This window comes from Falco punctatus, assembly GCF_963210335.1.
Source record: "Falco punctatus genome assembly, chromosome: 12".
Lineage (NCBI taxonomy): Eukaryota > Metazoa > Chordata > Aves > Falconiformes > Falconidae > Falco > Falco punctatus.
In genome coordinates this window covers 21,891,304-21,913,339 of record NC_137592.1, presented here as the reverse complement: position 1 = coordinate 21,913,339, position 22,036 = coordinate 21,891,304, and the positions used below count along the sequence as shown (strand labels likewise).

At 37.0% G+C, this 22,036-nt stretch overlaps 1 protein-coding gene across 2 annotated transcripts in view; it reads left to right on the top strand.

Annotated features, from left to right (window-relative positions):
- UBR2 (ubiquitin protein ligase E3 component n-recognin 2) overlaps nucleotides 1–20,595 on the top strand; it is a 60,241-nt gene extending 39,646 nt beyond the window's left edge. For both annotated transcript variants that reach the window (XM_080408629.1, XM_080408630.1), the window contains exons 27-47: nucleotides 189–298; nucleotides 505–585; nucleotides 1,352–1,533; nucleotides 2,180–2,379; nucleotides 3,237–3,330; nucleotides 4,091–4,252; nucleotides 4,617–4,714; nucleotides 4,934–5,006; nucleotides 5,824–5,972; nucleotides 6,188–6,243; nucleotides 6,669–6,765; nucleotides 8,702–8,769; nucleotides 9,254–9,389; nucleotides 10,027–10,117; nucleotides 10,662–10,792; nucleotides 12,539–12,647; nucleotides 14,625–14,681; nucleotides 16,211–16,288; nucleotides 16,575–16,745; nucleotides 17,390–17,491; nucleotides 18,274–20,595. In XM_080408629.1, coding sequence (XP_080264755.1) covers nucleotides 189–298; nucleotides 505–585; nucleotides 1,352–1,533; nucleotides 2,180–2,379; nucleotides 3,237–3,330; nucleotides 4,091–4,252; nucleotides 4,617–4,714; nucleotides 4,934–5,006; nucleotides 5,824–5,972; nucleotides 6,188–6,243; nucleotides 6,669–6,765; nucleotides 8,702–8,769; nucleotides 9,254–9,389; nucleotides 10,027–10,117; nucleotides 10,662–10,792; nucleotides 12,539–12,647; nucleotides 14,625–14,681; nucleotides 16,211–16,288; nucleotides 16,575–16,745; nucleotides 17,390–17,491; nucleotides 18,274–18,415 — 2,387 coding nt within the window. In that variant the 3' untranslated portion in view covers nucleotides 18,416–20,595. The remainder of the gene's footprint in view (nucleotides 1–188; nucleotides 299–504; nucleotides 586–1,351; nucleotides 1,534–2,179; nucleotides 2,380–3,236; nucleotides 3,331–4,090; nucleotides 4,253–4,616; nucleotides 4,715–4,933; nucleotides 5,007–5,823; nucleotides 5,973–6,187; nucleotides 6,244–6,668; nucleotides 6,766–8,701; nucleotides 8,770–9,253; nucleotides 9,390–10,026; nucleotides 10,118–10,661; nucleotides 10,793–12,538; nucleotides 12,648–14,624; nucleotides 14,682–16,210; nucleotides 16,289–16,574; nucleotides 16,746–17,389; nucleotides 17,492–18,273) is intronic.
- The last annotated feature ends 1,441 nt before the right edge of the window (nucleotides 20,596–22,036 follow it).

Genomic DNA, 22,036 nt, shown 5'->3' with positions numbered 1-22,036 from the left:
AGAGTGTACTCGTGAAAATGTTTGCTGAGGAGGGAAAGTTGCATATTGTGCCAATTTGGTGAAGGAATTTTTCAGCTGCTGAACATATAAAAGTCTTATTTCTTGATTTGTGTTGGTTTTAATGTTAGTGAATGATTAGTTTGCCAGGTAACAGTATAGTCAATTATCTACATAAATTTTTTTCTCAGGACCAGGAGAGGCACCCAATAATTCCCCTAGTATACTAGCTATGCTAGAAACACTGCAAAATGCTCCTCATCTGGAAGTACACAAAGACATGATCAGATGGATATTGAAGGTAAATCTATTTAATGTAATTGTTGAAAATCATGGAATATTTTTTTTAAACTTTAGTTATATTGTGATGATTTCCCATGTTGATTTGTGTTACCTACTTTTTTCCTCTTCTAGAATCCAACACTGAGTTATCTGTCCAGCATTATAGTGTACATAGTAATATTCACATGTCACAAACAAATTAAGTGTTGGGTTTTTTTCTTACAGACCTTTAATACTATTAAGAAACTCAGAGAAAGCTCTTCTACAAGTCCTGTGGCCGAGACAGAAGGAAATATTATGGAGGAGGTAAAAGCAAGCTGTAACAGTTAGCTGATCTGGAACAGGTCTGGGTTGTGACAAACAAAGGACTATATTTTTAATTGCAGCTTTAAATCAAAGATGGGAAACATCAGTGATTTCTGAAATGCTGTCTCACAGCTTATAGGTCATACCTATTTGTTTGAAAGACCTATTGGGAGAGTCCGTGGACTATTTTTCTTTGCTTTGTATATTGTAGTCTCCAAATCTTTTGCAAGTTGACTCCTTAGAATGGTTCGTAGTATTGATCACAGCATTTAATGATTCTGCTCTTCCCGTAATTTCAGACTCCATGGAAACTTGTTAAACAAATGGTATCTATGTATTTTGACCATGCAGGTCATTCCAGATAGGCTCTGCCAGTCTTCTTAGCTTGACATGACGTTCTAGGTACCACACAAAGACCTTGGAGCACTGGTACATTAAGGAACATGGGTAGTACAGAGGAAGAGCAGCACTAGAGATGAGACCTGTCAATCACCTTTTTTTCTTATGAATGCTCAAAGGGAAGAGAAATACAAAATACAAGTAAAGGTTGAGTGGGAGAGGTACCTTTCTGGTTCTGCAGTTCTACCTGGCATTGAACAGGAGCTAAAGAGGGCACAAAAATAGCTTTTTGGTAGACTTTGCTTTTTTCTTTTTATGAGATTTTCCTTGTTTGGAGGTTAGTATCAGTTACAGATAACACTTGCTAAAATAAATTGTCTGTTGCAACAAGATCTTGATAATGACTGAGTGAACAATACAATTTCAGAGTTCACGTGATAAAGACAAAGCTGAAAGGAAGCGAAAAGCTGAGATTGCCAGATTGCGCAGGGAAAAGATCATGGCCCAGATGTCTGAGATGCAACGGCACTTCATTAACGAAAACAAAGAACTCTTTCAGCAAACTTTGGAGGAGCTAGACACTTCAACCTCCAGAGTACATGAAAATAGGTAAAGGAATCTCATTTAATTTTTTCCTTTAACTTTTACATGAGATTGTCCTATTGATACTGCTTAAAAAAGCACTTTTTTTAGTCTTGATGGAAAACTATTTTTAAGGTTTTGAGACCAAAAAAGCAGCAGTAATGGAATTCTTTCCTCCCCCTTTCTGACAAGATGGTGGGATAAATATTGATTCCTCCCTCATCGTGTTCAACATAAACAAAAAAATTATTTGCCTGTTTAAAATCATCCAGTAAATTTTTAATAATAATGAAGAGACGATGCTATTAAATGTAGTGAATTGGAACTAGCTGATGATACGTCTGTTCAGGATCTCCAAGAAAATCTGCTTGTAGGTGGAAATATGAATTGAAGCATGCTAATGATTTTGGGGAGGAAGTAGATGATGATGGAGAGTTGCAGATGTAGTTTCTGTGTTAAACTGGAGTGGGCAATACTACTGTGAGGTATGATTTTTTTCAGGAAAATACTGTCTATTTCTGGGGACACAGGGATGGTATGAATGCCAAAACTGGTTGTTGTCGAGAAAGCAATTATAATAAAGCTAGAAAGCTCATTAATCACATTTAAATCATAATCTGATTTGTAATGTTTTTCAAATAATTTGCTCACCAGTATTCTTTGAATATTCTAGCCCTGTAATTTCAGATGCAAAACTCACAGCCTTGGGACCAGAGCAAACTAGAGTAGCTGAACACAGACAGGTTGTTATGTGTATATTGTGTCAGGAGGAACAAGAAGTTAAAGTGGACAGCAGGGCTATGGTCTTGGCAGCATTTATTCAGCGATCAACTGTGTTGTCTAAAAATAGAAACAAAATTACTCCAGACCCTGGTAAGTAGTGTTCATAGTTGTCTTTAATATTAAATGAATGTTGGGAGTCACTGTAACAACTGCATGCTTTCTTTTGAAATGGTGTCACCCTCTTACGTTAATTGTATAATTGTGAATGACTTCATTGTAATCAGTGGTGAAACTCCCATACTTTTAGTGAGATAGAAATGTGTGTTCTAAATAGTGTAAAATCACTGCAAGGCATTATTTAAATGTTCTGCCAGCCATTTATGACAAATTATTTGTAACTATTAAAAAACCCTTAGCAGAGGTGTTTGTTCTTAAACTACACTCGTAACATTATAGAGGGAGGAGGTGTTGATGTAGGGCTGTAAAAGCACAAGATACACGTTTCTTTCCTCTCAGGTACATAATCTGAAATGCCTCTTAGTGATAATAAAAAAAATGCTGGGATTTAGGTAGCTTTGTTAAACACATCACGGTGACCTGTAGCACTGTTACAAAGGTTTATCTTGATTCTATGTATGTAAACACATAGAAAATTTCTGCACTGAATCGTTTTGCACTCTCGCTCTGAAGGTTAATGCTCTTAGAGTCATTGTTTAATGGTACCGAACCTACTACTGCAGGTAGTTCTTGGGGACTTTTGCCAGGGCCCAGTACCTCTGAAAGCTTGATTTGAAGTCTCAGTATAGTACACATGCTCAAAACAAAATTACATGATATTTGTAAATGATCTGAACAGTTTAAGTTGTGGATTAGCAATATACTTCATCAAATGAGTTATGCTTCTGTGATAAAGTTTAATAATTATGCAAATGCAGTAACATTGACGTGCAGTTAATTCTTTTGATAAATGTTTATTTGAAGGCTGTTTTGTTTTACTTTAAATACAGAAAAGTATGACCCGTTGTTCATGCACCCAGATCTGTCATGTGGAACACACACTGGTAGCTGTGGACATATTATGCATGCTCATTGTTGGCAAAGGTAAAAACCCATATTTAAGTTTTTAGTCCAAATAGCATGTCATGCCATCAGTTTGCTTAATTGCACTAATTTTAATGACCAAATTACTACTGTATAGTAAACTTAAATTTCGTATGTGGTCTTTGATACCACTGCTCACTGAAGATGTGTTATTCATCTTCTTGTGTAGCTCATGTACAGTCCCGTGTGGTTGCTGTTAACTCCTAGAAATGTCCTTAGATGCCTGTTTTCAGACCACTTCTGGGTCATCGTTGGGTGTGTGCTAAACCATCTCAGAGGCTTCTGGAATAGCGGTTATGTTTAGTAAAGCAGTGAATTCAGTTCCTTCTCATATAGGATTTGGAGATCAGCCACCAGGTTTTCCAGTTGCTGCTGTGTTGTGGCCTGTAATGGAATATGCACATGGATAACGCTTACGGCACCTCCCTTAACATTTTATGTGAAACTAAAGAATATTTTTTTTTAATCCTTTAACTTCCTCTATACCTCTTTTCCTAAATGGAAGTTGCTACAGCTCAGACTTAACCACGATTTTAATAGCTCAGTGAACTTCAGCACTTTGGGGGATTTTGGCTGCCAAAAACTGGGGATAGCCTGCAGTTAGTAATACTTTCAGTCAGAGGGTAGAGCTTTTTCCTTCAGATCATTCTCTGATGTATATCCGGGAAAAGGCAAAATGGTGTTTTCAGGAGAACTGATGAATTTGTATGTTAAACAATGCTTTAATAATTTGCTGCTAATATCTTGCTCTTTCCTAAAGGTATTTTGATGCTGTCCAAGCAAAAGAGCAGCGAAGACAACAAAGATTACGAGTACACACAAGTTACGATGTAGAAAATGGTGAATTCCTTTGCCCACTTTGTGAATGCTTAAGCAACACGGTTATTCCTCTGCTTCCTCCACCGAGAGTTTTGTTTAATAGGTCTGTTTGCTTTGTAAATGTTCTCAGTAAATGTAAAAACCAAAATCCCCAACAAACCACACCCCAAAACCCCCTTTCAAAATGTTTATTATCTTCTTTTTTGATAATCTCAAATGGATTGCCCATCTGCATATTTTCATTTGTGGACCTTCCTTGGTTATTGTATAGTACGAAATTTAGAGTGTGAAAGGGCAGTAAAGTGTAGGACCTGCAGGAAAAGAACTGAACATAGAGAAATATATGGACAGCAGAGAAAGAGCATATTGAGAAATGGAAGTACATGGAGTGCCAATGAAATACGAATTCTGTATATAGTTTGTTTGTAACTAATGTATGTATTTTGTTTACATATATTTTTGGACAGGTTAGACTTTTCAGGACAACCAAACTTAACTCAGTGGATCAAAACAATATCCCAGCAAATAAAAGCGCTGTATTTACTTCGAGATGAAGACTGTGCAAGTAAGTCTGAAGAAATGTGTAAATTTGTATGTGAAAATGTTATAATATTAATAGAAAAGACCAACTATTTTGGTTCTGCCACCGTGGAGTTGAGAGATGGTGGCAAAAGCGGTGAGAACAGCTTGGAATTTCAGTTTCTGGTGATGTGTTCCTGCACCTTTTTATAATACAAAAATTATGTATTGGTGAATAATCAGTATTCTGTTCTTGTTTGTACAGACAATTCTGGTAATTCGGAAAAAATGGATCAGCTGCAATTACCTGAAGGATTTAGACCAGATTTCAAACCGAAGTATGTATTTACATCTTCATAAATCATTAAAAATTCATCAATAAATAATAACGTGAAAATAGAATGTGACTTCTGTGCTATAAGGTCGCAACAATTAAGACAAATACATAAATTTTCCTTTAATTAGAAAAGTTGATCCTATTTTTATGGTACCATTGAAGTCCAACCCACAAGTAGTAAATAATGCAGTAGAATTTCAGAGGTGGATGTGGTAAGTGGATGTGCAGAGAACATGCTGCAGTTGTATAAATTTTGACATCAGGATTAAGCTTTGTTTCCCTATTACTTGTAACTGTGTGAAGGGTTCATCATTGTAACTCAGCACTACAAGTAAAACATGAAGAAAGGCTATGAAATAGAGAGTGTGCTGATGTGTAATTTCAGCTGTTACAGTGGGCTTATATTTGAGTCTATCCTTTCTTCATTGAGGAGAAAGTAATAAAATTCATTACGTGGTACAGACATTTGTCTGCCAGCTGCACACAAGAATGCAAGACACCTGTCCCAGCTGATGACAGGTTTTTCTGTCAGTCACACACATTTCTTTTAATTTAGCCTTAACTATATTATCTTTGAAGACTGGATATTCTTAACACTAAGAAATGTGATTGGTTCCTGTCAACTACTCAAAAAATAATTGGGAGTGTATCTGTCACAGAAAAGAGGTTACAGAATACCAGATTCAAAGAAAGATTCTGAAGTTCTCAAATTTTAAGAAACCAGGTGTTCAGCTGTTGGGGTGAATGCTCATCATTAAAAGTAGTATGCTGCCAGTGGAGAAAATAATGAATTAGTGATACTGTTTTCTTTGTTTCAGGAACCCTTATTCTGAGAGCATAAAAGAAATGTTGACAACTTTTGGTACAGCTACGTACAAAGTAGGATTGAAGGTTCATCCAAATGAAGAAGATCCACGTGTACCTATAATGTGCTGGGGAAGCTGTGCTTACACGATACAGACTATAGGTACTAATGTATTCATTTTCATGGAGTCATAGAATTGTTTAGGTTGGAGAAGCCCTTTTAAGGTTAACTGTTAACTTAGCACTGCCAAGTCCACAACTAAACTGTGTCCCTCAGTGGCACATCTACACGTCTTTGCGCATTTGTATGTGCATTTCAGAATTCAGTTAAATTCACAGCATTGAAATATTTTGGGGGGTTGTTTTTTTTTTTTCCAGAACGAATTTTAGCTGATGAAGATAAACCGTTATTTGGTCATTTACCTTGTCGACAGGTAAGGATGAAGTAGCAGTTCCTCTCTGAATCAATGGAAAAAGAGGGAATTATGCTTTAATGCAGAATATCTAAATACTAAGTTATGATTATCTGATAGTTTTATTTGTTGGATCCCACAGTTTAGTCAATTAGTATCTAATTATTAACCTATTGAAAAATCAAATCTAGCAAAACTATTACTTTTTTTTTTTCCTATAAATGCATATTTTAGTAAGGCCAGGGTTTCTTATGGTAACAGTCAAGAATACCAAAGGTAACTCCTATATTTGCATAAACATAAACATCTGTCGTAATGTAGACACTCAAACTGCTCCCATAAACTACAGCTGAGGAGCCTAAAAAGAATGCTGTAAGTCAAAAGACCTTTTCATATTGAGGAATTTTGTTAACTGTGGCAGTGTCTCTTTTTCTTTGTTTTTAAAGGATGACTGCCTTACATCATTAACAAGATTTGCAGCAGCTCACTGGACAGTTTCATCTCTTTCAGCAGTACAGGGTCACTTTTGTACTCTCTTAGCATGTAAGTCACCACCTTATGCTGTTTTTTTTCAAAGATACAGATACAGAAAAATGCTTACAGGAAGATAGTTAGTCTTGATTACAAGAGTATTGTTTTATGTACTGGTTTTAAGTAATAGACCAAGAGCCAGTATTTTCCCATCTGTACCTATATGTATTTCGTCATAACTGTGGGGAAAAAAAGGTGTTTCTTTTGATCTGCAGTTCTAAGATACATTTCAAGAGAACCACGCATATTTTGCTCCAGAGGAGTTCTGTTGACTCTTCCCAGCATTTATATTGCTGCTTTGAGAAAGATACCTAGAGCAAAGGAGAAGGAAGCGTGGTCCTTCACAGAAGAAAAACGATAGGCTGGAACCTCAAAAAGGAGGAAATGTAACAATATAGTTTTGAAAGGAAAAAGGGTCTTTGCAGAGGACTGTAATATATCTTCAAACTTCCTTGTCTTTGAAAACTAGGATTTGTGGTAAGACAGGACTTACTATGTAATGTCATGTATTAGTTGAGAATTTTAATGAGATCAGCCAAAATGTTCCAGTGTAAACATTTGTAGATATAGGTGAGAAGTCTGAAGTTCAGCGTAATACAGTAATTATCTATGAGAGGACTATTTTGAAAGGATACTATAAAATGGAATAATTTTAAATTTAGTCAGTAGAGACAGGAAACTCTCAAAGTGAATTAATATACTGAAATTACTGGTAAATTGATACTGCCTACTTCAGCAAACAGTTGGGAGCTTTATGGGGAGGAACTTGGTTGGCAGTTTGTAGCAGTAATGATTGAGCCATTCTCTGTGTGAAGCAGAAAAACAAATGTTGCTAGCTTGTTTGACTGGAAATTTGTAGTATATGGTGTTATGCATGGTTTGGGTTTTCTTGAAAACTTGAGTCCATGTTTCTTTCACACTTTTGGGTTGTGTTCTGTGGCTATACGGTTACAAAAGTAAAAGCAGTTGAAATGAGTGCTGGTGAAATGTTTGCTAATAGAAAGAGCTTCAAAATGTCACAGATCTTCAGCTGTTAATTTTTGGCCAGCAAGGCAGTCTTCAGCTGAAGTATTTTTAAATTGTTATGATGAGGCTATTTTTTACTGTAGTAGTGTTTTTAAACTTGGCAGCTTAAGTGCTTATAGCTACATTGTAAAATTATTCTTACAGCTGCAGTTGAAACTTTTATGGTAAATCAGATTTTACTGCTTGGAGTAAAGAAGTTTGCAACTGTTCATTGATTGTTATTTTAAATGTTATTAAATTTTCAAGACACTTTGTTTGCTTTAGATGGAGGTACTTGAAATTTATTGAGTGTGAGCTTCTGTTGTCAGCTGGAGTGCGTTGGTTAATACTTTGTGGTTACTGTGAATATGAACACTTCAGAGATGGAGAGACCAATACCTAGTTTTTTTTAGAGATCAAAAAAAATGGATTCAAGACTCTTCAGCAATGTATTTTTGAGTTTGTAAGGCAGATGACTTGAGGCAAATTTAGTGAACCTTTGAAGTTAAAACAAATTGCAGAGGTTTCCTCTGAACAGTTGTGCAACAGTCAACAATTAGTGTTTCTGTTTAGTCACTAGTGTTTGAGCTTTTTCTGGGTCAGAGCTTGAGATACTGTCTCATTTCATCTCCCACTGGAAACCTAAGCAATGAAAGTCAGTCACTGTCAGGGTAGTGAATGGCAGCACTTACTTTGTTAGTGTTACTTTGACTTTGTTTCATTTCAAAACAGTATAGTCAAGTAGGCAAGAGTCTTTTCCAATAATGTTGAACAACTGTTGAATTCACACCTTTCTGGCCAAAACAGGTACATTTGTATTTTAAGTACTTTTAAGCATATAAACCAAGGAGATGGCTCTCATTTTGTAACTGAAGTACATTTAAAATCTTTTCATATATAAATGTTCAACTAATAAATTTATTTTTCTCTCTGAAATACTCAGCACTGGTGCCTAATGAAAAAAATGGAAATCTTCCTTGCATACTTGATATTGACATGTTTCATTTATTGGTAAGTATTCCATAATATGTATTAATAATGTTTTGATCCAGTAGGCACTGTGTAAAAAACTTAATTGGAAAGTGTCTCTTTACTCTGGGTAAGGAACCTTTCAGAATGTTTGGGTTTTTATTAGTTTTTCACTACCTAATACAACTTAAAAGACTCTCTTTGTTTCAAGTGTCCTTATCTATAAATAGTTAAAATGAGGTGGAATGTATATTCTTTGGATGTTAAAAAACCCAAAATAAAACCAACCCCTCCCCAGCAAACCACAGACAAGAAATGGAAAAAATAAAACTCACCCAAACAAACAGACCCCCAAACCACCCTGATAGTTAATCATTGATCCCTTAAATAATGGCTGGCTAATTAACCTCAAAATTAGCCTTATGAGGTATGCTGCCTTAAAAGGGTATAGTTGCAGCATGAGCATAGAAAATGGAAAGATTCAAAAAGAAAGGGAATATACCAACTTTCTTATTTTCTTTTACAGGTAAGCTTGGTGCTTTCTTTCCCTGCCATACATTGTCAGGATTTTTCAGGGATTAGTCTCGGCACTGGAGATCTTCACCTGTTTCATCTTGTCACAATGGCACACATAATACAGATTTTACTTACCTCACCAACAGGTAATGCCACTTTCTTTCAACTTTTATTGAAGTAATTCCTCAAATCTGTACATGGAAAACACCAAGGTGCTATTGGTAAATGTATGCAGTTTACAGTTGTAAAATAAAATCATTGGTGCTTTCTCTTTCAGCCCGTAGAGAATACTGATAAATTGTGCTTATGAATATTCAGGTTTTAGCTTTTATTGCTTAAACACTAGAGGGTTTTTGGAGCATAGCTAGCTGTGAATCCTAGCTTTCCAGCTAATATAGTGGTGCCTGGAAGTGTTTATTGCAGAGACTTGGCTTAGGCATTGTATGATGTGTAAGCTGCAGTTACTGAGGTTAGGAATCAACGTGTCTCCTGGCCAGAGGAACTGGATAAGGTGTAGTGTGCCAAAAGTGAAGAATTCTAAGCAAGTATTTTAAGAAAGCCAACCAATTGAACGAGTAAACCAACATCTCACTGGAATTGACAATAGCATAAGTTTACCATGTAAGATATGCAGCAGAAAACTTCTTCCCAGTATGTCATATTGTAGTACAGTGGAACGTTTCACTTAGTTTTGGCCTTTTTCTCAAAACTTAAAAAAATACATTCTTGCTGTATAAACATGTATATATGAAATAACTTGCTTATTATTTCTTTTTTCTTCAGAAGAGAATGGCATGGATCAAGAAAACAGTAACAGTGAAGAGGAAGCAGCTGTGCTTACACTGTATAAATATCTTTGCCAGTGTACAGGAAGGTAAAAGTGCAATCTTTTGATAAAATTGCAGGGTATTTTCTCCCTTCTGGACTCAACATTAACTACTGACAGAGTTCTATATACTAATGCTATCAAAGATGAGACTTCTAACTTGGGAACCCTTGTGTCTTGTTTCTTATCCGCTAGATATCTTTATCCACTTGTCTACTAGATTCAATTTTTGAGTAACTATTCCTGTAAATTCTTTTGTGCTCATAAAGGTACCTGCTCAGGAAGATTATGCTCTGGGACATTTTTTTTTCATTAGTTTGTAGATATGTAGAATCTGCAATTGGCGGTGTCCGAGTACAGAAAACTTGTTAGGATCTGAAATTTCTGTGCAAAATTTTCCTTCGTTTACTGTCCCAGTTGGTTACATTTTTATGAGTCTATTTTTTTGTTTTTCTTGGAGTTAACTTTGAAATAAACACTTTGCATAACACTGGTTTCAACTGAAGTCATAATTTAATACAAAATATGACTGAAGACCTACTAAATATAGTTCTGAAACTGAAATTTTGTTTTATTGTTGTGTTCTCTTAAGTGCCTTGAAAGAAATTACCTCAGGCTGGCACCTGTGGAGGAATCTAAAAGCTGGAATCATGCCTTTCCTGCGATGTTCTGCTTTGTTTTTCCATTACTTAAATGGAGTCCCAGCACCCTCAGAAATTCAAGGTACTGGCTGCTTTGTGTTAAGTCAGCTTTTCAAGATACAAATATTTATGGACAAAATAAATTACATTTAAATATCTCCTTTGAAGAAGCTGATGCAATGAATGTGGGCTTGTTACCAGTGCAGAACCATATCTCCATAATGAAAATTTGGGGAAAAAATAATTTCACTTTTAGTAACGTGTTTTTAATATAGAGTCAAATGCCATTCTAGATTGTTTAAAACAGAAATTGGTGCTCTTCTGTTAAAAAGTGAAATTTTGATTATTTCAAATCACCTATTGATTACTGTTTTCATGTGAGACCTGCTTTTGCTCGCACTGATCTCATTCAAATCAGCATCTGCTAGGAATTAGTATCTCTCTATAACTATAAATACACTGTGCTAAGTTACACCCCAATAATGGATGTCAGTAACATATTTTTCTGTCCTCCTCTTATGGGATATGTAGGTATAGAACGTAAATCTGAAGATGTTGATAGTAAGTAGGTCCACACTGCTTCAGGACTCCCATGTTTAAAACGAAGTCTGATACTTGGTGCTGAGATGATATGAGAACAGTGGTTGTCTCTTGTCATGGGTGTCTTCATGGTTTGGTACTTGTAGAATGTTTCCTTGACAAATAGTGTTTAAAATGTAGATTTTTCTTTTTTCCCCCTCTCCCCCCCACTTCCATTTAACAGTCACAATACTTAAGCGTTTGGGCCAAAAGAAAAGAAACCTTCCTGAACTTTGGTTTTCTGTAGTGAGGTTTTCCAAGTTCACGGTCTGGACCAGTAGTGACCACTTGAGTTCTTTGTTTCCAATACTCTAAAGATGAGCTACAAGGTGTGTACTTCCAGACAGTAGGTCCATGGGTCTTCATAGAGTCAGTTGTAGGAAAGGGGAAGAGGAAGGCTTTACTTCACCTTCTTTTACAATCCTCAAGTTCCAGGTGCATACATGGCCCTGCAGGTCCCTGCCACCGATGGATGTCCTGACAGTGGCCATGGTACTGGGTGTTCAGCTTTCCCTTCCCATTCCCTCACCACCAGGACCCACTGATCCCACAACGGGCCTGTATTGCTCTTCTCTGGTGTTTTACTGGGGGTTGTGAAACAGCATTCCCTTGGTCATGAGAAGGAAGCGAGCACAGGTTTTATTGTAATGCTCTTCACTCTTTATTCAGGAGCAAAAGAGGCCATGCCATGGAAGAGGTACTGGTACTCTTTGTCCTGAAATTTGGGAGAGCAGAGGCCCATGGAGTCAAACCAATAGACTAGTATAAATATGGTAATCTGGTGGTTGTGACCTACATATTTTAGTAGAGTTTAAAATTGCAGGTATTTGCAATTTTTGTATTTCTGAGGCTGTGGTACGCTGCCTGTCACTGACCACCTGTCTGGGGTTTTGGCACAGATCCCAAGGAGCACAAAGCAGCCATTTAATGGATGACATTAAAACAATCACATACCAATTTGTAAAGGCCATTGAACTCTCTGTTATGGTTCTTACACGACTAGGCTTGAACTGTGCTTGGGGGGACGTTTGAGGAAAGTTGCTTTTCATTACTGGCAGCTTTTCAACATAGCTGCCTGCTGCCTTTACTAGCACTTTCATACTTTGTGCCAAATCTTCGGTGTGAGGGAATACAGTTAAAAAATAGAAGGGATAGATTTTTATATTTAGAGCTAAATTTCATTTATTGTAGATAATATCATTTTAAAACATCTAATTATGAGAATTGCACTTTTTTTTTTTCCCCACAGTAAGTGGAACAAACCAGTTTGAACATTTATGTAGCTATCTTTCCTTGCCAAACAACCTCACTTGCCTTTTTCAAGAAAATAGTGAGATTCTGAACACATTAATAGAAAGGTAAGTTGTTGTGGTTTTATACTTTGTTTAAATATGGAATCATAGAGTGGTTTGAGTTGGAAGGGACTTTAAAGACCATCTAGTTCCAACCCCCCTGCCATGGGCAGGGACACCTTCCACTAGACCAGGTTGCTCAGAGCCCCGTCCAACCTGGCCCTGAACATTTCCAGGGATGGGGCATCCACAATTTCTCTGGACAACCTGTTACATTGCTTTACCACTCTCACAGTTCAATATCTAATCTAAATCTACTCTCTTTAAGTTTAAAGCCATCCCCCCTTGTCCTGTCGTGACATGCCCTTGTAAAAAGTCCCTCTCCAGCTTTCCTGCAGGCCCCTTTAGGCACTGTCAGACTGCTGTAAGGTCTCCTCAGAGCCCTCTCTTCTCCAGGCTGAACAACCCCAACTCTCTCAGCCTGTCTTCAGAGGAGAGGTGCTCCAGCCCTCTGGTCATCTTTGTTGCCCCACTCTGGACTTGCTCTAACAGGTCCATGTCTTTATGTTGGGGGCTCCAGAGCTGAACACAGTATTCCAGGTGGAGTCTCATGAGAGCAGAGTAGAGGGGGAGAATTGCATCCCTCAACCTGCTGGCCACGCTTCTTTTGATGCAGCCCACAAGCTGCACAGGCCCACCTCTCACGCCTGTCAAGGTCCCTCTCCGGATGGCATCCCTTCCCTTCAGCGTGTCGACCACACCACACAGCTTGGTGTCACTGGCAAACTTGCTGAGGGTGTGCTCAGTCCCGCTGCCCATGTCGCTGACAAAGGTGTTGAACAGCACCGATCCCAGTATGGACCCCTGGGGATTGCCACTCATCAGCAGTCTCCACTTGGGCAGTGAGCTGTTGACTGCAACTCTTTGACTATCCAGCCAATTCCTTATCCACTGTCTCCAGTTTAGAGACAAGGATGTTGTACGGGGCAGTGTCAGAAGCTTTGCACAAGTCCAGGTAGATGGTGTCCGTTGCTCTTCCCTCACCTGTCACTGCTGTAACCCTGTCGTGGAAGGCCGCCAGATTTGTCAGACACGATTTGACACGATTTGCCCTTAGTGAAGCCGTGCTGACTGTCACCAATCACCTCCTTATTTTCCACGTGCTTTAGCATAGTTTCCAGGAGGGTCTACTCCATGATCTTGCCAGGCACAGAGGTGAGGCTGACTGGCCTGTGGTTTCCTGGGTCGTCTTTATATCCCTTTTCAAAAATGGGGGTTATGTTTCCTCTTTTCCAGTCGGTGCGTACTTCACTGAACTGCCACAGTTTCTCACATATGATTGATAAGCGGCTTAGCCACTTCTTTCAGGGCCCGTGGACGCATCTTATCAGGGCCCATGGACCTGTGCACCTTCGAGTTCCATAGATGGTCTCAGACCTGATCTTCTCCTATAGCAGGTGGTTCTTTCTTCTCCCAGTCTCTGCCTTTGCCTTCTGTAGCTTAGACGGTACGGCTGGAGCACTTGCCCATGAAGACTAAGGCAAAAAAGTCACTGAGTACCTCAGCCTTCTTCATGTCCCGGGTAGCCAGTCTCCCATTTCCTTCTGGAGAGAGCCCATGTTTTCCCCAGTGTTCCTTTTATTGCTGTAGAAGCTTTTCTTGTTGCCCTTGATGTCCCTGGCCAGATTTAATTCTATCAGGGCTTTAGCTTTCCTAACCTGATCCCTGGCTGCTCAGACAGTTTCTCTGTATTCCTCCCAGGCTACCTGGTCTTGTTTCCACCCTCTGTAGGCTTCCTTTTTGTGTATAAATGGAATAAAGAATCCTGCACCTAGATAGTAATACAAGTATTCTTCCAGGAGTGCATATATGGAAGTGAATCATAGACTTTTAAAAGCATTTGTGAAAGAAGTGTTTTGGAAGAAATCATTGTGGTTGTAGAGATTATTCAATAGATGTACTGTGGATTTTTTACTTATTTGCTTTTGAAAACTATCATCCATTGATGTTAAAAGCCCATTTTTTTTTTCTTCTTTCTTGTAGCTGGTGCAGTAACAATGAAGTAAAAAGATACCTGGAAGGCAAGAGACATGCTATCAGGTAAACATGGAGAAATTTTATGCAGAGAAAGGAGAGACACTTTAATGTTGTAGTTTTCTCCAAATACTTCTTCTAAAGGATGTTTATAATACCATAGTTTCAGTTCTGCTTTATTGAATGACAAAGATATTAGGGAACAAGCAAAGAGACCTTGGGAATTTTGTAAGAGAAGTGAAATACTGCTTAAATTGGTAGAGTTTTGAAGACAAAGTTAAATAGTATAGTTTTATTTAGGCTGATCTGCAGAAATCAGAGGCCATAACATTTCTTCTCATGTTTCCTATAGTAGATTTGTACCTTCTGATTCAAAAGATACGCTGTTGCTAGAAGACATATATAATCTGTGTTTAAAAATGCCAGGCATTGAAGAGCTTTTTAAATTATCTTTTTAAAGAATCCAAATTCTTCAGTGAAAACAACACTCAAGTCAGTTGCTAAAAAGAAAATTTGTTTTTCATACATTTCTACTATACTAAGCAATTATTTTTAATTCAAAATGCATTTAATATGTAGTGGGCGTAGAAAAGTATTTGGGGTGTTTTTCTTTATGAAGGGTGGGTAAAAATAGTAGTTATGAATTATCCAGATAATTATAAATTAATACAAGGTTCAAAATGCTGTTGTTAAAAACGTCTCTGCATTTTAATCTCTCATGCTGAATACATAAAGTCAATCTTTCAGTGTTGTGCAGACAACAAGGCTAAGTGACAAAAATAAAAATTTGTCACTTCATCTGTTAAACAGGGTATTAACAGAATTTCATATACAGAAAGAATATTCTGATTACATAGTTGATTTCCTGTTATATGTGATTGTTGGGTTTTTTCCATGTGTTCCTTCTGCTGATTCTTAACTGCTCTTCCCAAGATTGTCTATTTTGACAGTGATTTTTTTTTCTCTCAGTATTTTATTATACATTGCCTCTGTTACAAACTTACATTTGCATTTCACTGTCTTAATTTGTATTATTCCTAGAGTTGAAGATTATTAAAGTGTAGTGTATAGCATCTGCCAAAAAAATTAATTTTTAACTGTTATTTCTAAAGATAAAAGTATTTGCTATCGAATAGGTCCTTTTCATTGCATGAATATTTCATCCTCTTCAGGATACAAGTTCTTTGAACCTGAGAGTCAGAATATTTTCTATTAATTATTAGTGACAAAAGGAAAACACAAAGCAAACTGATAAGGTAGCAGAACAAATATCCAGTTAAATCTGAAATAACCTCATCATGAGATTTTGCTAAAAGCATGCATATGACATGAATTTTTCTGACTTTCTGCCTGTGCATTTTCTCAAATCCATAAAAATATGATTAAGAAACCTGGAGGCGGTATAGTTGAGAGGTGTGGGTTCCTTTTTCATGTGCTATCATTTTACTCTGTGAATCACAGAGAAGAGGAAAACTTTTAAAAATTTAATTATTCACAGATGCTGTTTAGATGAGTAAGGAAAACATGAATGAGTTAGAAATAACTGTGTATTATTCGTTGGAATATGAGTGTCTAATTTGATTGCTTCGTTCTAGCTATGCAAGAGAATCCAACAAATTAATAGACCTTCCGGACGACTACAGCTGCCTCATTAACCAAGCATCCAATTTCTCGTAAGTTGTATGCAGTTACAGTGAGGACCACTAAAGTAGTCTCTTTTTGATGACCTGGGAAACCTGTAACCTGAAAGCCTTTGGGAGTTGTTTATAGAATCATGAAGTTAATGGCACATAATTGACAGTCGTCTCTTCCAGCAAAGCTGCGGTGTATTTCAGTGAAATAGAAATTGCAAGGATCTGTATAACTGTTAACTGTATAAATGTTCAAAAGTAGTTTTACCATCTAGAGTTGATACATACAATGGATTTATTTTTTTTTCCCCCCTCTGCCTAACAAAAGGTGTCCAAAATCAGGTGGTGATAAAAGCAGAGCCCCAACATTGTGCCTTGTGTGTGGGACCATGCTATGTTCTCAGAGCTACTGTTGTCAAACTGAATTAGAAGGAGAAGATGTTGGAGCCTGTACTGCACATACGTACACTTGTGGTTCGGGAGTGGGCATATTCCTTAGGTAAGGAACTGAACACCTGTACTTCTATCGCTAGATTAGGTGGTGTGTGTAGACATGAAATGAATGGTTATAGCAGTGTGCTTGCAGGGGTGGTTTGTTAATAACAGGATTGCCTAGAAACTAGAGTATTCCTCTTCCTTTGGTATAAGGTTCAGAGGTTGTTTCTTTGAAGATAAAGCGTCATAGGGAATCTGGGGTTTAATTTGTTTTCTCTGTGCATTTATTTCCACTCAAATACTACAAAACAATAAAGGTAAATATCTTGACTTTGCTGCTGCTGCTGAAAACATGAGAGTTCATTTTAGTAGTCTTCCTGCGTACAAGGAGAGGTTAGATAATGTCCATTTTTCACTTTGGCAAGGATTAGTGAGAAGTGAAATTGTTTTATTTTCTTACCATGCTTGTGTGTAGTATTTTACACAGACTGCAGCTAATACGACATGAAACTACATTGTTTTTAACTGCTACAAAGGAGTTATAACAGCAAGAGAATAAGATCTTCAGTTAAAAAAAAGTCCTTTAAAAATCTGTACATGCAGTTTATACAAAATGAAAGTAGGTGAGAGTTGGAAAAGCTGTGTCTATGAAAATAACTATTCACCTAAAAAATCAAAACCTAAAATCTTCCTTGTGTTTCTCTCTAGAGTACGAGAATGTCAGGTGCTATTTTTAGCTGGGAAAACAAAGGGCTGCTTTTATCCTCCTCCTTATCTTGATGACTATGGAGAGACAGACCAGGGACTCAGGTAAATATTTAAAAATACATCTTTTAAAGACAGGAATTTGAAAATTGTCTGGTTTGTAAAATATGCTTTCTACATTACCTTTTTATTTTAATTATATAGGGAATGTTATATTTTGACATTGGTGCTGCGTCTTAATACCTTCAGACATTTTAATACTAATATGGGGGTTTAGGTTAAAAATATTTAATGGAAGATCTTTCCCACGTTACGAACATTTGTCTTGAGGTGTAAAAACTTGAATTTTTTTAACATCTGAGAAGTTGCCTAGAAACTAAAGCTGAAAATTTTATTTGTGTATAGTACTTTTTTTTTTTGTATGTGTGTTAATTTAATACCAAGTGGAAATACTATGAGAGTATTTTATTTAATATCAGTTCTTTGTGTTAACTCCTTACCTCTGCTTCCTGTGAGAATAATTTGGGAACTTCATATTGTTAATGCTTGCTACTTCTGAAACTGGTCAAAACCATAGAATATGAACTTGTTCAGCATGGAAAGATTGCTGGAAACCTGCGTTCATACTTCGGTGGGGTGTCCATAAGATTCCCAAAGGCTGGAGGGAACCGTTGAGCAGTAATAAGGGTGGGGAACCATGCAAGGTAGCACTCCGGTTTACTAATGCAAATTTCTGTTGATTGGTTCTGATAAGGGAATGAAGTTAAAGGGTTATCTGAATATATTACTATTTTGAAGGGTTATCTAATACTTAATATGTCATGCCTTAGTGTTTGTGTTTAGTTGCAGTGTTTTATCATTCCTGATAAGTATTATCTCCTTTTCAGACGTGGGAATCCCTTACATCTGTGCAAAGAACGATTTAAAAAGATTCAAAAACTCTGGCAGCAGCACAGTATCACGGAGGAAATTGGACATGCACAAGAAGCAAATCAAACACTAGTTGGCATTGATTGGCAGCATTTATAGTGGTTATCTGCTGAAGACTGGAACTTTATTAAGGTTTTTGTAACTCAGTAAGCTTTTCAAAAGAGGGATTAGGAAAAAAGCCTGAGGGGGGGAAAAAACCCCACAAACCTAGTCCTGTTATTTAATCTTTGTTTTACAATGTATTTCATAAAGATACCAAGTTAACATTAATCAAGTAAACTTCTTTCTATGTAAGCAAGTTTGATTAGTCATATAATTTGCACTGTGCTTCCTTCACAGAAAAGTCTTGGGTTATAAACCTGGGCAAATGAACTTGAGTTTCTGATAAAAAAAAAAGAATGACTCTTTTTGGAAGTCTGACTATGATTTTTCTTATAAACTGCAAGAGAAAAAGACTGCTGAAACAGAAACTAGATAGAGCACAATTACGGATTGTGTTTTGCCCCTTGCTAGTAATCTGAGCCGTTTTATTTATTATTCCGCATTTTAATACTTAAGCTGTGTGTACATGCAATGGAATGAAGTAAGGAAGCAAATAATGTAGCAAATGGGTGTTTCTGTCTGCATCAGTGGATAATTCACTCTTTCACTTGGTGTTACCTAAAACAAGTTTGTCATTTGTACTCTTGCAGCTTTCTTGCTTCCAGTTGTTTTTTAACTAAAAAAAACCTAACACTAGCTTTACAAGTAAAATAATTTAATTAAAAGCTTTTTCCAGAGCATTGCACTTGTTTAGAATTACGTAGTTTGTAATTTGAATTTAGCTGGGAAACCCTTTCACTTTCACTTATGTGATTGGTTATTGGTATTCAAGGGTTGACATTGTGTCTTTAGAAGATATTTTAAGACAACAACAATATGTAAAATGTCACAAAAGCTAATTTTGTGTTAATTTGCAGAAGCGCAGAGGATGTTTTCTTCACTTTTGTTAACAGTCAACTTTTAAGGTGCAAATCCTATCTCCTTTTTGTTGCAGACAAAATGAATGGTTTCCTCTGGCTTTGAAGGGCCACAATCACACTGCCCACATTTTTGCATTAATTTTTAAATTTTTTTTTCTGTTGTCCCATCAAGTATATTTACTTTTTGGCTTGATTTAAAGCTCTGTAAAGATGTTTGCATATAGTATATTTTATAAATATATTCTATAACTGCGCAGATTTGCACTTGATATGAGGGTGCCTGAAGGCAGTGAGTTTTCTAGTTGTATGTACTTAGACCGCCATGGTGTCTCTAAAAAGTGACATTATGCTTACTGATTTAAAATAAAATCCATTACCTTTATCTCTTCTATCTTCTGACAAATTAGTAAAATCTTTAATTTATGTAGTTCTGTTTCCTTAATAATCTGTGGTTCTTTTGATTAAGTCTTGCTTTCTGACTACGTCTTCAGCCCAGATGAGCAATCCTTTTACTGTCTGCTGTGTCTTCAGTTACACTTGGTCTGACTGAATTGTTTCTATTTTTACAGAATTAATGCTTCAGATAAATTTTGTATATTCATGGTGTACAGGACAATTTTTCAAACATTCAGTAACAGTATTGAGTGAAGATGTGAAGTATGAAATAAAGAAACTTGGCCAATGCTGATTTCCTTTTCTTAAAAGCAGTACAGGCTACTCATGTCTGAATTACCTGTTGTAGATTGAATCATTTATAATCTTGCTGTCACTTTTTACAGAGAGACATGCAGAAGTTGCAGGAAAAAAATGACATTAATGTTTCATCTCTGCCTTCCCCTACTTAGCTGGTTGATACATCAACGGTTTTCTGTGCATGGTACTTGGAAATGACACTTTTTTTGGTGACATTACTGTTACTTTGCAGTCTTGCTTCTTAAGCTGTGTGCCATGGTTTCAAATAATGTGTAACTGCATTGAAAAACTCTTTTCCTGTAAGCATAATATTAAAAAGGTAATTGATGATACTGACAGATTTCTCTGTGCAAAGCAAAATATTGACAGCAAGAAGGATATTTTTTTTTTTTCTTCCCTCTGGGGTGATTCTCAGAGACTGTGAGGTTGAATAGGTTGGTAATGTTAAAACCACAAATAATTGCAAAGTGCACAGTTTATCATTTTTTGCAATTTAGTCATTCTTTATTGAAGACTTCTATTTTCTGATTTGTTTTGCATGTATTTATATTAATGTAGAAATATTTATAACATTGTTTCAGTATCAGGGAAATACTATCTGTAATAAATTGGCTATAACTTTAATATTTATGGATTATGTGTGCAATCTAGAATGCGTTATATGTATGAGAAGAGAAAAAAAAACCCTCAACAAAAAAAACATGAAATCCCCAAACCTGAAACCATCATAACGGAATACAAAACAAAGATGAAAGTATCAGGTAAATGCTTTTGGTGTTGACATTCAAGAAGCACTTTTTAAACATTCTTAGAATTTTGCTGATCTTGTTCCTTCAAGTGTGTCACCTTGTTAATCACAAACTAACAGAAATACCTGGATGTGCAACATCTGCAGTTTCCCAGCTACAACTGTAAGATGATTATATTATTAGTGTCATTTGCTTCAGTCAGCTAAACCTTTCTTGACCTATACCAATCTTCTTGTTAAAGGATTGTAAATTTTATGAAGGGCTGAGGGCTGAGGTTCACATCAGTAATGTTTTTTACTCTGTTCTACTTCAGGATAACACTTTGTACTCCCCCCAGTCTGCCATAAGAGGTTCTTTCTTACTGTGATGGATCAAGTACATAACAGAGATAAACAGCTGATGCCTTCTGACTTGTGCCAAGAGCCAGTGCTCCCCACAGCTCTCTACTTCATCTGAAATGTTATTGGGGATTTGTTGGCTGAGATAAAGCCCTTGTGGATTCTCAAGCTATTTGCATCTTCAGCTCTCCCCCAATTCCATACAGCTTCCTTCTATGCCCCTCCAACTAATCTGCATGCTGATGACTGAGCAACTAAAATTTGGTCTTCATTTCCCACTCTAGCACTGGGAACAACCTGAAGTGAAGTGTTCAATATATTCCTGCACTATATGGTTAACTTCTTTTATTGGGACAGCAGACATTGCACGTGCAGCCGCACAGACCCTATTCTGTTGTTTTACATTTGACATGAAGCCATGCCAGCTCCCATGCTCCAGCCCTGGCACCTCATTTTAAGTGCATTTTATTTTATGCTATGTGACTTGGTGTTTTGTTTTAGAAGCTCCATAACTGTGATAATTTTCTTTATGACCAGAACGTGTAGAGAAGCTGGATGCTTGACTTACTGTGCCAGTACCTTCAAGCACAAAATCCCAGCTGTTTTCCTTTCTGGAAGATTAAATTGCACAAAGGAAGTAGGGTCCCATTATGATCAACTAAGTATGCAATCAGCCTCCCTTCTGCCCTGGAATTTCCTTTTCTAGGAGATTTCTCTTTTCTAGGAATTGCCTTTGGCAAGTAGTAGTGGCTCCGTATTTCCATTCCACTGTTGAGGTTATGGATTATGTAAGGGCAAATATGGCTGTTGATCAGTTTTGGCTTGAATATGAGCCCCTGCGGAATGCCACTTGTAACTGGTTTCCAACTGTGTGTTGCTGCCCTGTGAGCCTGAAAATGCAGCCAGATTGCTGTCCACCTTGCAGTCTGCCTAGTCTGCACCTCCCCAGATTGATTACAAGGGTGTTGTCTGAAATCA